General features: G+C 39.9%; 1 protein-coding gene across 1 annotated transcript in view; it reads left to right on the top strand.

Annotated features, from left to right (window-relative positions):
- TAF4B (TATA-box binding protein associated factor 4b) overlaps positions 1 to 15487 on the top strand; it is a 72895-nt gene that overhangs the window by 35493 nt on the left and 21915 nt on the right. The window contains 6 exon segments of the mRNA XM_071553123.1: positions 3601 to 3770; positions 3917 to 3997; positions 4000 to 4017; positions 6371 to 6501; positions 11174 to 11299; positions 12288 to 12344. Coding sequence (XP_071409224.1) covers positions 3601 to 3770; positions 3917 to 3997; positions 4000 to 4017; positions 6371 to 6501; positions 11174 to 11299; positions 12288 to 12344 — 583 coding nt within the window.

Here is a 15487-nt window from a genome sequence, read left to right as displayed (position 1 = left end):
GTGTTCTTAGTGTTAACTCTCATTGGAGAATGTCAGTGGAGCCTGACTCCCGCTGCCATTGTGTGACTAGGTTATGTTAGGATTTGGGAATGTAGTACTCACTAAGCTGTACTTAATTAGCTGCAATTTGATCTTGTCTGCTCTTTAATGGGCTGATTTAGGTTTCTTGAGATAAGCAGTAGGAAAAAATGGGGATTTCCTGCCCTCTAAACCAACCAACAAAAAAATTTGCAACAAAACGCAAAGCATTCCAACCTTCCAGATATTATTTCAGCTAAGCATGGGCATTGCACTATGGCATGTTAAGTGGCAGTCTGTTTTCAAAGCATCAAGATTTTTGTAAAGTGATGTACACATTTAGGTAAAGTATATGCTTGAGCACCCTGGAAAAAAAAAGTTGCATATTTCTTCTTCAAATATTTGATTTGACTCCGTGTTAATAGAGTTGTTCTTCAAAGTACATGCAACCTCTGGCTTGTGCATTTTGTCTGGAATGTGCTAGCAATCTCAAGTAGTGACAAACAGGAGTGAGATAGCAGAGGAAGCACATCTGGGCAGCTACGTCCCCAGCCCCCCGTGGTGGTGGTGAGCACTGGTGGTTTCTGGTTTGCTGAAATTGTTCTGACCCATGTAGTTGTCAGTGATGGTGCTCAGAGATTGGGGTTAAGTGTGCCTTTCTTGTTTTTCCGTTGATTCTGTATAAAATGGAGTAAAGGTGGGTTCAGGAGCAGACATGTGCCGTCATCAGACACCAGAGGGTGCCATAGACTCACTATTCAGGCAACAGAGGCAAATTTGTAGATGTGGAGTGCATCTGCATTGCTTGGATTCTTTTCCTGTTAACATTCAGTATAAATGTAAAACATGACTTCGTGCAGTTGTAACACTCAGAACTCTGAGTTCTGTTTTCCACCTTGTCCTGGTAAGCTTAAATCACTGGAGACTTCTAACAGCTGGGAGAGTTTTTCATGTTGATTTTGGAGTGTGACATGATCAAATGCAAAAAGCATTAAAGGAAGGGGTGCAGAAAAGGGGCTTTATGGAGGGACTGCTGAATGTGAAAGCAAGTCAATATCCAAAAGAAACACCTGCGTGTACACTCTCAAATATTTGAAATTCATTGCCTTAGTAGAATGATTTTTATAGCTCAAAGTACATGATACATTACTTAAAATTATTTAGGTTTGTTTGAGGAAAAAACAAATAGTAAAAATCACAAACTTATCACGGCTTCTGAAACTTTAATTAATCTTTAGTAAGCACTGTTTCTGAGGAAATGTACTGGTAATTTCTTTGGGTTAAGTAAAATAAGTGCAGTAGTGTTTTCATACCTTCTGTCAAAACTAATGATACAGTGACTTAATGCAAACTTATTTCTCACAGTGAAAAAGTTAGAATTGGTCCTTAAAAACGGTGCAGGTAGGGGTTTCTGTTTGCATGTAAGCTCTTGTATGGGTGTAGTCACAAGAGAGACTGTGTGCGTAGAAATATTCAAGAATATAGTAACCAGATATAGGCAGGTTATAGAGAAATGAAACATATGTAGAGATGTGGATAGATGTATAGTTTGCCTCCTCCTTCCTTGAGTGTTTGGAGTATGTGGTCAGATTAAAAGCAAAAATGATTTCCTGAACCTGCATGCTATACAGTTGTACCTGAGATGGAAGCATCCTTCCTTGGATTCCATAAGCAGTTCCATTGGGGTAATGTCAGATTCCAGCATCGATAGCTTGTGAAGTGTGTTCTTGGTGCTAGTTGTGCTTATTTTGTTATCTCCTTTATCAGCAGACCCATGGTAGTCCTGTTTTGTCTCTGCCATAAGCAAAGACTTCTCTGTAGTGGTCATTAAGAAGAAGAAACTTGAGTGTACTTGTGAAGATCAGTTAGCACTCAATTGTCATTCAGTGAAGCGTCATTTACATGTTTGTTGAAAGTTCAGGCTCTCTGTTAGACTGATAGAGCCTGAATAAACACTTGGAACTGCTCGGTTGCTGATAGTGGAGGAGGGGAGCTGTTTTGGCACTTGTGACTTCAGCTTTGAATTGTAACAGTGGACGTCTGACTGTTCTGACAATCCTGGTTTTAACACTTTTTGTAGCAAGATGGATTTGGGGCACAAGCCTAGTCAGGAAGCGGTAATGTCTAGTTAGACCTAATGGATGGAGCAGGTTTGAAAATCTGTTGGGTCTCCTTTTCCCTGCACACAACACATAGGAACTCTTAGCAATGAGAGCGCACGAATGGAAGGAGGAGTAGAGGAAGGCTGGACTCCTTTCCTGTCCAGGCTTCTCTCCAGAAGTTTGTGGAAGAAGTATGGTACCACAGAAATATATTGAACCCTAAAAGAGAAAATATATCTATAGTTCAAGAAAAAAATCCCAGTGTTTTCTTGTATCTTTTGAGTATTGCTCTACCTCAACCCCAAATCCAAGTTTCTGGCTAACTCTTTGTTCAAGAGTTATTTAAGGCACACAGTGTTTTATAAAGGTGAAGTTTATCAAACCTTGCCAGCGCGTACTTTTCCAGAGGTGTATGTTGGTTTTGTTTTCTTTGTTTTCCAAATAAAAAGACCTTCAGACTGAGTCATTTCTCTTAGCTTTCTTAATACTGCAGACATCTGTTTTGGACTGGACCTAAACCCTTGAAGCCACCATTAGGGCCTTTGTCAGTTTGTGAAGTAAAAAGGCCTTCTCTTGATGATTTAAACTTACTTGAAAATAACTTGGATTGTATCACTGCCAAAGTCCTGCAAAAACTTTTCCCATACAAGTTTCATTCATATTTTAACTTAAATGATGTTAAAAAAAAAAAAAAGAAAAAGCTGAGGCACACTGGCTATTATAGCTAGTCTGAGTGATGTTCACATTAAATATTCCAGACTGGAGTTTTTATTTTGAACACATAGTCCAAAACTGCTACAGCAGAATGCAGCTGATGGAGGGATCTTAACAGCTAGTACTCTGCCATGATGCTTCAGAAGCATGGCATCTTCCCCATTATGTACATATGTATGGTAGGAGTGATCCAAAAGACCAGGTCTAGATTGGTTCTAGTATATAATCAAGGAGTGTTTATATCCTGTGTTTTAAGGGAACTCAGTAAAGAAAAGTGAAGATCAGGTCTTTGCTACTTATCTTGTGCTGTAAGCTTCAGCTTCTGAGATAGGCATCTTAGTTAGAACATGGGCTTGTTTATAGCTCAGTGAGTCAACATTCAACTTTATTCAACACTTGGTTCTACCTGGTGAATTAGTTTAAGAACATACCAGTCTGCAAAAGCAGTTGTGCAGGGTTAGGGGTTTGCAGGAACTTCTAATCCAGGTTTATTGGTTTCCAACCTTGCTCAAAATTTCAGTTTCATCTAAAGGATTTGCATGCCTAGCAGCTGAAGCATTAGTCAAATTAAGGTTTCAGAGGCACTTCACTGAAGTGTGAGAGCTTTTAGGATCTGTCTGTCTCTGTCCACACCCACACCAAACGTCTATTATATATAGGGATAGCCTCCAAGATACAGGAATGTGGCTGCTTGTTGATAGTCAAGATACTTTTTCTTTGTTTCTATTGTGAACAAAGCATAAAATGTTGGTCTTCTCATTTGTAGAGATGAAGATGATATAAATGATGTGACTTCTATGGCTGGGGTCAATCTTAATGAGGAGAATGCATGCATTTTGGCAGCAAACTCTGAACTCATTGGTACAATGATTCACTCTTGTGTGGATGAACCATTTCTCTCTTTGGAAGCTCTTCAGAAGAAGATCTTGAACATAGGTGAGAATAAAGCATATGTGACAGATATGTATGAATGTAGTACTTCCTCGACTCTTTCATCAGCCAGCCTCTAATTCTTGAAGAAGGACCTGGAACTATTAAGATCTACCATCTCAATGCATGTGTTTCTACCAAACTATTCTGAGCTTTTACCTCCCCTTCTAGGAAACAACTGTATGATTTTTTTTTAATACATGGAAACAGTCTGAAGTACAACCAGAAAAAGAAATTGATGCCATTTTAACATGTGAGAAGTGAGCAACTTTATGACTCTTAAACTTAATGGAACACTTAACAACCATAAGGATAAGATGCTAGTGTCAAAACACTTAAATGTGCTTTTCTATCTGTGAAGCTTATAACTTGATGCATTACACTGACTTCCCTAACAGGTTTTGCATTTCTCAGTTTGTTCAGGTGTACATACTCTATTCCCTCTGTGGAAAAAACTTTAGTTAACTTTATATAAAAGAGATGTTGAAGCTGTTTGTATAGTGAATAATACTGTGGAATGTATGTTGAAATATATTGATATAATACGAATGTATGGGACTAAATGGTTATGAGAAATTTCTAGTGTACCTATCATTTCATCCTTCAGCTTCTAAGCAAAATGGTAGCTGTTGCTTAGCAGTGTTGTACTGTGTCAGAGCAGGGAGCATGTGTTTGTATAACACCATGCTGATTGGTACCCACTACCACTGACAGCAAACTCAATGCATGTTGCTCCATTCCTTGCTTGTGCCCTCTGCCTGGCATCTTGCTGTGCTGGAACGGTGAGTTTTACAGCTGAGCATCCAAGGAAGCCTGTTGTTTGTACATGCAGTCATAATTCTGTCACAAAGTCCTTCTGTTTCTACACACAACTGCTTGTTAATCCGAAGCAAGCAGCTAACCTGTGACAAGCATGTAACCTGCAAATGCTACCTGTGACCTCAGTATTTGTGCTCTCATTAGCCAGATGCGTCATCTGAGCTGTATGGAGCATAGCAGAATAAAGTTAAGTACTGTGTTACAAGTGGCAAAGGGAAAATACACATCAAAACTGATGCCTAGAAGATTATCCCCAAATCTGGTAGAGGATTAATCAGTCCTTCGTGGGAAGTGGATATAAGGAAAAAAAATTGCTCTGCAAAAACATACAATTGAAGACAATTCATTGGAAGATGGAAAGTAGAAGCCTGGCTGTTTTCATGGCTGTCATGGTAGTTGTTCCACATCAATAATAGCAATGGCAGTAATTCATGTCATGAATGAAAAGTGTTTGATTGCAAGGAAAAGAATACTGCCAGAGAGTACAGCAGTTCAGAAAATTATCATGTCTGCCCTTGAACCAATCCCTCTTTGAATTAAGAAGTGTGTGTGTGGAGGGAGGTCTTGAGATTTGGAGGGATTTTCTATGTCTTTAAGTTGGTGTTTCAGTATCCTGAAAGTCCAGTGAGAAGCTGCTTAGGAAGTTTTGAATGGTGCTTGAGCAAAAAATTGAGCTTTACACGGGAACACTTTGTATCTGGGAGAACATCCTAGAATTCTCCCTGTTTTGTGAGATTGTTATTCGTTTTCAGTTAGAGTGGCAAAGGCAAATGAAATAGGTGATTAGCTTTTTTGCAGTGTGCTGTTTATCCATTCTTAACACTTCACTTGGCAGTAAATACCAGAATGGGTTTTGAAGGCGTGCTGTATATTGCATCATAAAGTATTACAGCTGCTGTAAATGCAGTGAGGGGCAAGTAAAAGCACTTCTGACAGGTACAGTGTATAAGGCTAGAGAAACTGCTGCCTGCTGTGCCTACCAGGGAAAAGTCACTGCCGTCCAGGTGTCTTGATGGAGTCGCATTGAGTGATCGATGGTGTCAACCACAGGAAGGCTTCTCTGTCGGCAGCCTGCAGCTGTGGGAAGGTTACAGAGGTGATGCCCAGCTCTGGTGCAGGGCCAGCACAGCTTTGCCTGGAGTGGCACCAGCCTCGGCCGCAGCTGCTGAAACGCAGAGGATCAGCAGTAGCCCGAGAGGAAAGGTTGAAGGTGATGGCAGGATGACCCTGGCTGGACTTGAATCTGTGCTGTCCGAGCTGCTGCCGTGCGTTGGTTGGGTCTGTCTGCCCCGTGTCCATCAGTCAGGGCGGCTGAGAGGATTCGGTGTGCCTGAGTGCGTTGCAAAACCCGTTCCTGCTTGTCAGATAAATGTCATGAGTTGTTAACAAGCACGGTGTCAGGCAGGGCAAAATGTAATTCTGTATTTTTTTTAATTACTGGAATTAACAGAATATGGCACTAATTTCTACAGCTAGGGCTTCTCCCTCTCCCTGAACATGAGGCTTGATTTGTGTTCTTATTAACTTTGTCCTATAAATGACCTTGCAAGGAGAGTGGTTCTGGAGGCTAAGTGAAACATGTCTATATTTTCTGAAGCTCCAGGCTAAGTTTTATTAATGTAATGTCTAAGATCTTTGAAGTTGTGACTTTACCAGGAAAATCATAATCTCCAAACCTTTATTCATAATGGGTATGACTTCCAGGGGGAACAGAATACCTGCTGTGCTAATTATTTCAATTATCAGCTACTACTAAAACACGTAATGGATTTTCTCTGCTTCCACAGGTAAAAGGCATGACATTATGGAATTTAACTCTGATGTTGTGAACTTGATCTCCCACGCTACACAGGAGAGATTACGAGGGCTCGTAGAAAAACTAACTGTAATTGCTCAGCACAGAGTTTCAACCCACAAGGTAAAGGAAATCATTAAGCAAGTTTTGCACCAAAGTTTTCCTGCTTTACAGCCTGGAAGGTAAATCTCTTCCAAGTATAGGCACATCATTGGCAATGTACATTTTCAGAGGCTACCAAAGACTGGTTTTAAAAGTTTACAGCCTATAACTGTTCCATTTGACTTGTTGGACAGATGCTCTTAAAACCCTGCATAAGATTAGCTACATGCATTTCTTCTCTTCCATAGAAGTGGTAGCTCTTATACAAGGTCTGTCTTGCATGTGAAGCTACTTTTGAATGTTCTTAGTGGTGCTTTTGATTTAGAGGCTTGTTTTCCTTATCCATTTACTGTTGGTGGAACTGTTGTACTGATTCAGTAAAGAGCCTTGGGAAACTGAACTGAATATTTTACTTTTAGTGACCCTTTTGATCTTAAGATTTCTGGACCTTTTTTTCCCCCCCAGTGATATTTCAGATTCCCTCCCCTCCCTTTTGTATTAGCTCCATTGGATGTAAAGCCTATTGGGTCACAGTAATCCAGTATCCCTTAAGATGCTTGTATGGTACAAATGGGAAGCAATAATTTAGTGTCTAAAATCTCTTTTGTTTGTTAGTCATTCAATAAATAGTAAGATACTAATCCTTACTTTTTCAATATGAACTTGGTTTAGAAAAAAAAGGAAGTTAAAAGCAGATATATCTGTCAATTCTTAAATTCTTGTCTGTTTGGCTTTTGGGTTTTTTACATGAACTTTATACTTAATGAAATTTAACAAGAGCAGCTAACTGATGGAATAGGAGTTATTTTTGTACTGAACACTTTTTATAGGCCTTTAAGCACTGGAGCAGCAATAGTAAAGAGGAGGAACTGTTTGGAAACTTCTAAGCATTTATGGTGATGTCCGAAGTAGTTGGAGTATGCTGCTCCTTGTCAGAAGAAGATGTAGTAGAAAAATAATTCAATACAGAAAAAGTATAGAGTTTTTTATGAGTAGTCTTCAGAAATCTGCACATGTTCTGTGTTGTTTCTCCAAAGTGGAAGGTACAATTGAGCTTGTGACCAAAAGGGAGGAGGAGCACAGGAGTCCTGTAACCTGTAGGACTTAGTCTCTTGCAGACTGCAAGAACATAAGGAAATGTTTTTGGACAGTAGGCTTGATAGAGCTGATTTCTTTCTCATTGAACTAAAGCAATAGAAAAAGATAGGTTTTTGTCTGATTGAATTGCCAGAAGCAACGTTAAGATTGTAAGGCTGCAATAAGCTTGTTTTCTTTTCCTCTTTTCTCAAAAGCAAAACAAACAAAAAAAGAAAAAGTATTGGGCATAGTAATCCTAGAGGCACAGGTACCCTCTTCCATTAGGAAGATGGTATGATGCTGCAGAGGAGTGTCCTACAAGTTTACATTTGTGAGTCATGTTACTGTCAGAGATGCTGACAAGCTTTTAGAAATCGAAGAATGGAACACTGCAGGGTTTTGGGAGTACCCTTACTCCATTGGTTAAAACTTGGTGCTAATAATGCCAAGGTCATAGGTTCAATCCCCTGTATGAGCCACTCACTTAGGACTTGGACATCCATGATCCTTGTGGATCCCTTCCAACTTCAGAATACTCTGTGATTCTGTGATTAATCTATGTATTTACACAGCCCTGTATTACACCTCCCCCAGTGCTTACGTCCTCTTCTCTTTTCCCTCTAGGCTATTGATTAGGAACGTTGCACAGTGTGGGCTTCATGTATTTCAGATAATTTCCTAGAGCCTTTCTGAGAGGGTCAGGTAGTTGCCTCGTAAGGCTTTGTATTGGCCTCTCTTCATTACCAAAAACCTGACAATAATAGGGATAGGTGTGGTGCAATGGTAGCTATTGTTAGGGTAGGAGTGGGTGTACAAATGCCAGTAATTCATGGGATCATACAAAACTCTTCTTCCCAGTTTGGTCAGCTCATGCCTAGCAGCTTTCATCTGATGGATAGCCTTGCAGAGAGAGTGAATTGGCAGGGTAAAAGCTCATACCATGCCACCATGTAGACTTGGCAACTTCTGCTAAGTTTGAGGGAGAAGCAAGTTATATAATCTGAAGTTACTAAGTTAATTAGGATAAAACTATAATGGTGATCTCTTTATCTGAAGTGGGAGTAGCCTTTTGGGTTGTTGTAAGCTGCTCTCTGTGATGCAGCTCTTACTGCAGTGCTCTAACGGAGCCTTCGTAAGACCATAAAGGGAATTAAGCTAACTCGTTTGGTTCCTTGGCTCCTTCTCTCCCACAGTCTGAGATACTACTGAGTTATAAGAGTATCATGTGACGTGATACCTGAGACCAGAATGAATAATGACAGCTAAGCACTATAGTGATTAAAAAGTGGTTTTTATCTGGTTGGGTTCATCCCAGCATGAGAATGCTGCCATGCTCATGTGGCTTGAGCCCATGAGCTAATGGCTTCAACAGGCATGGTACAGTGCTGAGCTATAAACAATGCTCCATGAAAACATTTGCCTCACATGCAGTAGCAGTAAAACACCACAGCTCTAAACTGCATTATCTGTAGGGTGGTACAGTGTTGTCTACAAGCTATGAATTGGAATAGAATGCAGTGTTTTCTGTCTGACCAATTCAGTGCTAAATGATCCCAGAGAAGTTTATTGTGTAGGACAAAATACAACTGCAGGTATTCCTCTTACAAAAATTCCTGAAATAAGCTATCTTAAAACAGTTGATGAGCTGAAATACTGTTATGGATGCACCCATTTCTTGTCCCATACAGGCTTGTGGTAGTGCATTGGACAGCTCCTGGTTGAGAGACTTGCATTCCCAATTGGTATAGGGTCATGGATTTGACTTAAAATATGTAAATATCTGACTCTGACTTTGGGTGTTCCGAAGCGAAACACTTCTAAATTTTGGGAAAAATAATCTTCTGGTAAATACAGCTTTCTTCTTTGTCCCTTTAAAAGGATTGTGGTATGGTGGTGGATTATTATAAGCTGCTGCTTCAAAACAAGTTGTACTAATCTACTGAGAATGACTCAAAGTAGTGTATGCTTTTTGGGGAGTGGTAAAAAAAAAAACTTGAGCAGTAACAGAAGATGGGGAGAAGGTTTATTTGGCTTCCTTGCAGAGCCACAGATGCTGCCTGGGAAAGAAAATATCTGGTTGCAACATACCGTGTGATTTGAGCCACAGGTGGTACTGCATGACAATGGGGTGGCTTATTGAAAAGGACTAAACATAGTACCAGGAGAGGGATTGATTTCATGCTCTGGCTGGGTTATAAGAATTCAGATTAGGAGACAACAGTGCCCTACAAGACTTTTACTTTCCTTCCAGCTTTTAATAGGGTGTGACTGGGTATGGGAGGAAGAGTCTGAGTACAGTGTATTTGAAAACTAGAAACTGAGCAACTGAAGTTACTAATAGTCTGCATACATAACATATAACCTTGCCTAAAATACACCTGTAAAATATCATGTGCTTATTTCAAAATAGTTGTATGTCAAAATAGATTCATTAGAATGTGAATTGGGGTAAGGTAGAAAGAAGAGTTGCTGAAAGTATGTAGTTTGGCTGATAAAAGCCCAAGGATAAATTTCTCAGGAAAGAAAAAGTTCACAAAGCAACAGAGAAAGAATACAACTGTAGGATATGCATTAAAAAGTGGTATAAACAGGTGGCACAGGCATACCTCATCTAAAATGGGCTCCTTGTCTTGTTTTGCCTAATGCCATCTGGCCAATGTATGGCTTAAATAACCTATCTTTGGAAGAGCAGAATAGTAAACCCAAGTTTTCCATTGCCAGTTGACCATATTTTGGATCTTTTCTTTCTCTGTCTTTCCAATCTTAAGTAAATGTCAACTCAGGCTTTCCAGTGGGGGCAAAATTGGAAGGAAAAATGAACTACTGATTGATATACTTCAGACCAAAATGACCTTAGTTTTGCTTCAATGCCTGTGTGTCCACTTATTTTTGAAATTAGTCATTAGTATTCACTGGTGCACCTTTGCACAGGTGGCTGGACCCGATGACTTCCCCTGGTTACCTTTCAACATAAACTATCCTGTGATTGGAGAGCGTTCACTGAGGCAAAAATACGTATTCTTAAAGCTATAATAAACGGTATATAATATATCTCACTTCACCCCCAAGATTCATTATAACTAGTTCTAAACCACTCCTTTGCTACATAAGAATTTTTTTTGGAAATACCAGGTGATGCTTATTTCAACTTAGGCATTAAATGGCTGAAACTAGAACACAGAACACTAGAAAATTAAAATGTAAAATTCTAATTTTTTTTCTTATTAAAGGGGAAAGGATCTTATGTTCTGCTGCTTCACGATTCTGGGGGGTTTTTTTCCTAACTTATGTTTACTGAATGTGAAGTTGCTGGTTTAAAACAACATTTTAGTCTTTAGGCTAAGATTAAGGAAGACTGTTGCAATTATAGTCAATATAGACTACTTGTTTTTCATGTCACTTGTTCAATAACATCTTACTAGTCACAGACACCAGAAGCATGCTTCAGTGGAGAGGAGATGTGTAAATGATTACCTACCACCTGAAGTCTTTCTAAAACAGCCTACACTTTTCAGCTTTGAAAAATAGTGTTGTTCTTTTCAGATTGTTCCCACTGTATTAACTCTAGTGGTGTATATAAAAGCTTGGTTGTCTGTAACAAACATCTTTTTACCAGGGGAGTGATAAGTACGTTGTATGCAGCGACACCAGAGCACAGCTGAAATTTCTTGAAAAGCTTGATCACCTAGAAAAGCGGAGAAAAGATGAAGAGGAACGTGAAATGTTGCTTCGAGCAGCCAAGGTAAGATTTTTGCTTCCCAAGGAAGTATCATGTCTTCTGGATTGGTGAACATCTTCAGGTTTCTTCTACTTCTGCTTTAAATGCAGTAACCTCTGGAAATTCATAATATTTAAGACAGTTTAGGCTATATAGAGAAGGATTTAACTTACTTACATTTAAAAAAAGCAGCACAGGAGTTCTTTGAAATGTATGGTGGGGTGAACTGATCCTTTGAAGTTTTTCCTATTGGTCAAAATTAAATAAAAAGCCAAAAATGTCCTTCCTGGATCTATTTCTGAAACTGAAGTCTGATGAGATCCACCACCCTGCCAGGTGTGTTTGTTTCCTGTAGTCAGAATCAGAGGGCTTCCTTTGTAGCTGCTACCCCAGCATCCAGGAGCCTCTGATGGAGCCATTGCTAGTACAGGATAAGTACCTTTCTTCTCCCTTCTCTGCCCTCAAGAAGAGGAGCGGGGAAATAACCAGAACAGTAGCTGTTGCTCTATCAGGTATGACTTGATCATCCTCTGTTGTTTGGTTGGTTGGGGTTTTTTTGTTTTGGTTTGGGCTTTTTTGTTTTGGTTTTTGTTGTTTTTCAGTTCAAATTCTGGAGCCCCAAAAATGGAAGCCTAATCTGGAGTTGAAAGAATTGTGTTGTGCTTGCATGAATACAATTCCCTTTCTTTCCGGTACTTCCTCTTGTTTTTAAGTGTCTGCTGCTGACATGAACAACATCATGCCTAGACTGGACCTGACTGACAGTGTTAGCATCATTTTCAGCTTAATCTTGCTTCAGGCTAGAGCAGAGGCAGCCGGCCCAGATGAGGAGGGGTGTGCACGTATGTGCACGGAGAGGGGGATGGAAGCCAGTCTGAATTGAGGCATTCACCCCTGGAGCTAAATCTTTCAATCACCGGAGAAAATTGTCATTTATTAAATATTTAATGGATAACGATGGTGTTTGAATGCCAGTAATTTCTATTCTGTCTTTTTCCTCTTCCTTTTGTAGAGCCGTTTCAATAAAGAAGATCCAGAGCAACTGCGGTTAAAGCAGAAAGCGAAAGAGGTAGGACTTTCCAGTTGCCATGCTTGCCTTTGTGTATTGAGAGAAGGTTGGCAGCCCTGTCCTGGCAATTAGGTCAGGGTTTATTTTGCTGCTGCATACCATTTGCAGAGGCCTTGGGGAAGGACAGGAACTGCCACAGGCAAGGGCAGTGCTTCAAATGAGGTCAATGAATTATGAGCTCTCTTGTTTTAACATTTTATTTTTGCAGTTTCAGTCCTGTCTAGAAACAGTCCTTTGTAAACTGCAGCAGTACACGTGGTAGGAATATAATGTGGGATTAGGAAATTAAAAAAAAGAAACTTTGAGATTTAGCATCTGGGACTGTACAATAGGCTACATTTTTCCAGGGTAATTGTTCGTTTTGTAAATCTGATACTGCTTATAATTCTTTGGCTGGGAGGCGGTACTGGGATTTAGTTTTAAATGGAAAACGCCTCTGGCTTTTAATTTTCTGGGCCCAGCAGTTTTCTGTTCTGGAATGGAGCCCTTGTTTCACACAGTTCATGTTTAGCTGCAGGGGTTTTAGTTTATAGCTTAGACTGGTTAAGCTTTTACTCCCAGAGGCCTCTGCATAGCAACTGTAGAAATCAACAAATAAGTTCATTTATGTCTGCAGCCTCCTCTCAGTAGCTGACTTTTTACATTTCCCAATATCCATTTCCTGACTTTTCTTGCCTGAGAGAAAAAAGCTCCACTAATTGGAGCTTATTTTAATTGAGCCTTAATATTGGATCTCACTGGAGTTGCCCCCAGAGCTGCTGGGAACAGAATGAAATGAAAGTACCTAAGGTTGAAGATGTGTGTATGTGTGTGTGAAATTTTTCACTTGACCTACAGATTCTTTTCTCTGCTGAATAAATCATCAAGCCTGTTCACATTTCTGATTAAGGATCTGACAGCAGATGATAATAAAGACAATTGAGGTGTGAGACGTGTGATACAGAGCTGAAGAAATTGGTTTCTATAGTTACTTGACTGATTTCATGCAATTTTTAAGGATCTTTGTGCTAAATGAGAGTGATTTTCTGAGCAACCTTTTTCCTTAACTGTGCCTCTTGAACTATGAAATTTGTTGTTGCTTAACATTGCTACACTTGGCTCCTAGGTGCCAGCAGCAGCAGCAGGTTATTTATGAATGCTTTAAAGGCCCTTATTGTTTGGATTAATGTAGGAGCCCAGGCAAAACAAATGGAAATCCAGTAAAATAGTATTCGAATCAATGCTCTGGATTTGCACAATAGGAGAAGAAATTTGTAAGATAAGAGGAGAGAAAAGGATCTTGCTTTACTATCTATATTTTAATTCTTTGTTTCTGCTTACAACTCTTTCTTTATTCCTACAATCTGTGAGTACAAAGTTGCCTTAAAGCCCTTCCCAGTTTGCCTCTAGTGCCACCAGGATCAACAGTCAGTGGGTGATGCTAATCTGTCTTGTTTTGTAGGTGACTGTACCTCTGCATCATCTGATCAGTTCTAGACATTTTCTTTTAATAAAAGAGTGCAAAGTAATTAATTTATGTGGCTTCTTTTCTCTGAGCCGTAATCTGTAGGATCTTGAAAAGTGCTCCATGATTCACATATTTAAAACAGAAAGAAGTATGTGTTTTGGGTCTCTTTTTAGTTTAGTTGGTAATATTAATGAGATCTCTTAAAAAGTGGCCTATAGGTGTACGAAAAAGGAGCCAACAGAATGGAGAAGGCATGTAAGTTTGCTGCTTGGTGTTCTACTATGTGTTGAGCTCAACTTCTTCAGTGCATCTTATCTTGTGCCAGGCTAACACAGCCTGCATCACGCTTGTCCTGCATGTTTCTCCATGCTGTGCTGCTCCCAGAATGACAGTCTCCAAATGCTTCACCAAAAGGAGGCAGATGTGCCTCCTGGGACAACTGTTGGTTTTCCCTAGCTCTCTGTCCTGCTGCTTTGTTCTCCAGCGGATGAGTCAACCACAAGTTTCTCCACACTTCACATGGAGAATGGGGAAACCCACCTTCTGTGCCAGTGGTGCTTTCTTACCTGTGAGACTGTCTCAAGCTTGAGTGGAAATGAGAACAAATGCTGTTGGAAAAATTCAGCACTTTATTGACAGTTTGGAGATAAATGGTCAGCACACATTTGCATTAAAAAAATGCAAACATGAAGAGAATTGGAATAAGAACAAAATAAAACCCAGCAAATATCCCGAGACTAAAACTGGTAACAGAAGCATGGTGTATCCTGAGATGAAAGCCTGAAATGGCTTACCTTTGTCTGTCTTGCCATGTTGTGAATATAGCCTGCTCCTAAGAAACCAAACTTGGAAACTTTGATACCTCTGTCAGCTGGAATCAGATCCTTTCCAGGACACTCTGGTTGAGTTTCTACTGGAAAGCCTGATCTCATTGTCTGCTTATGGTTCGTTAAGAAAGAATGTGGACCTACCTTCCTCAAAGCTGTCTTTTGTGTGTTGATGGTGACCCCCTGGGAGGAGGGAGAGGGTGTAGGGTAGTGGCACTGTAGCATGTTCTGAAGCAAAGTTTCCCAAAATGCGGGTGTACATCCTAACAATGAATACTTATAAATCCAGGATGTGCTGTCATCCAGCAGCTGGAGGCAATGTCTTAACATTGCTGGAAGTACATCCAGAGACTCTGCAGTGGAGTCTTTTATCCAAAAGGCTATACATAATTGCCATGACCTTTTCATCCCTTTTTGCATGACCTCAAACTTCCCCTATGCAAAGTCATTTACTTTCCTATATTCTTAGTCTATGTAGCCTGCTGTGAATTAAGTCTTTATTTACTTCCCCGTTCACCTGTTTCAGCAGATTTTAATACCTATGGAAAGTGCACATTCCTCCAGAGACAGCTGCAGGGTTAGCCCCAAGCTGCTGCTTTGTGCGCTCAAGAATTTTGTCCTTACTCTGCTCATGGACCAGATCTTTGTTCAACGGTGTTCTGAAGTCTGGGTAAATTAACCCTGTTTTTCATTCTGCCTTATCTGCCTCTTCAAACTGAGAGGACACAGTCCTCTCGTTGACCTTGATGATTGCACTATTAAACCAGAATTTTTTAGGTAGTTTCTGCTATTTCCTGTTCTACTTTCTACAATACTTCCAGTTACAAAGAAAATGTTCAGTCGATGCAATTCTTGGAGCTATATTTATA

This window comes from Pithys albifrons, chromosome 4, assembly GCF_047495875.1.
Source record: "Pithys albifrons albifrons isolate INPA30051 chromosome 4, PitAlb_v1, whole genome shotgun sequence".
Lineage (NCBI taxonomy): Eukaryota > Metazoa > Chordata > Aves > Passeriformes > Thamnophilidae > Pithys > Pithys albifrons.
Note: the sequence above shows the minus strand (reverse complement) of the source record. Positions and strands in the feature narration are given on the sequence as shown.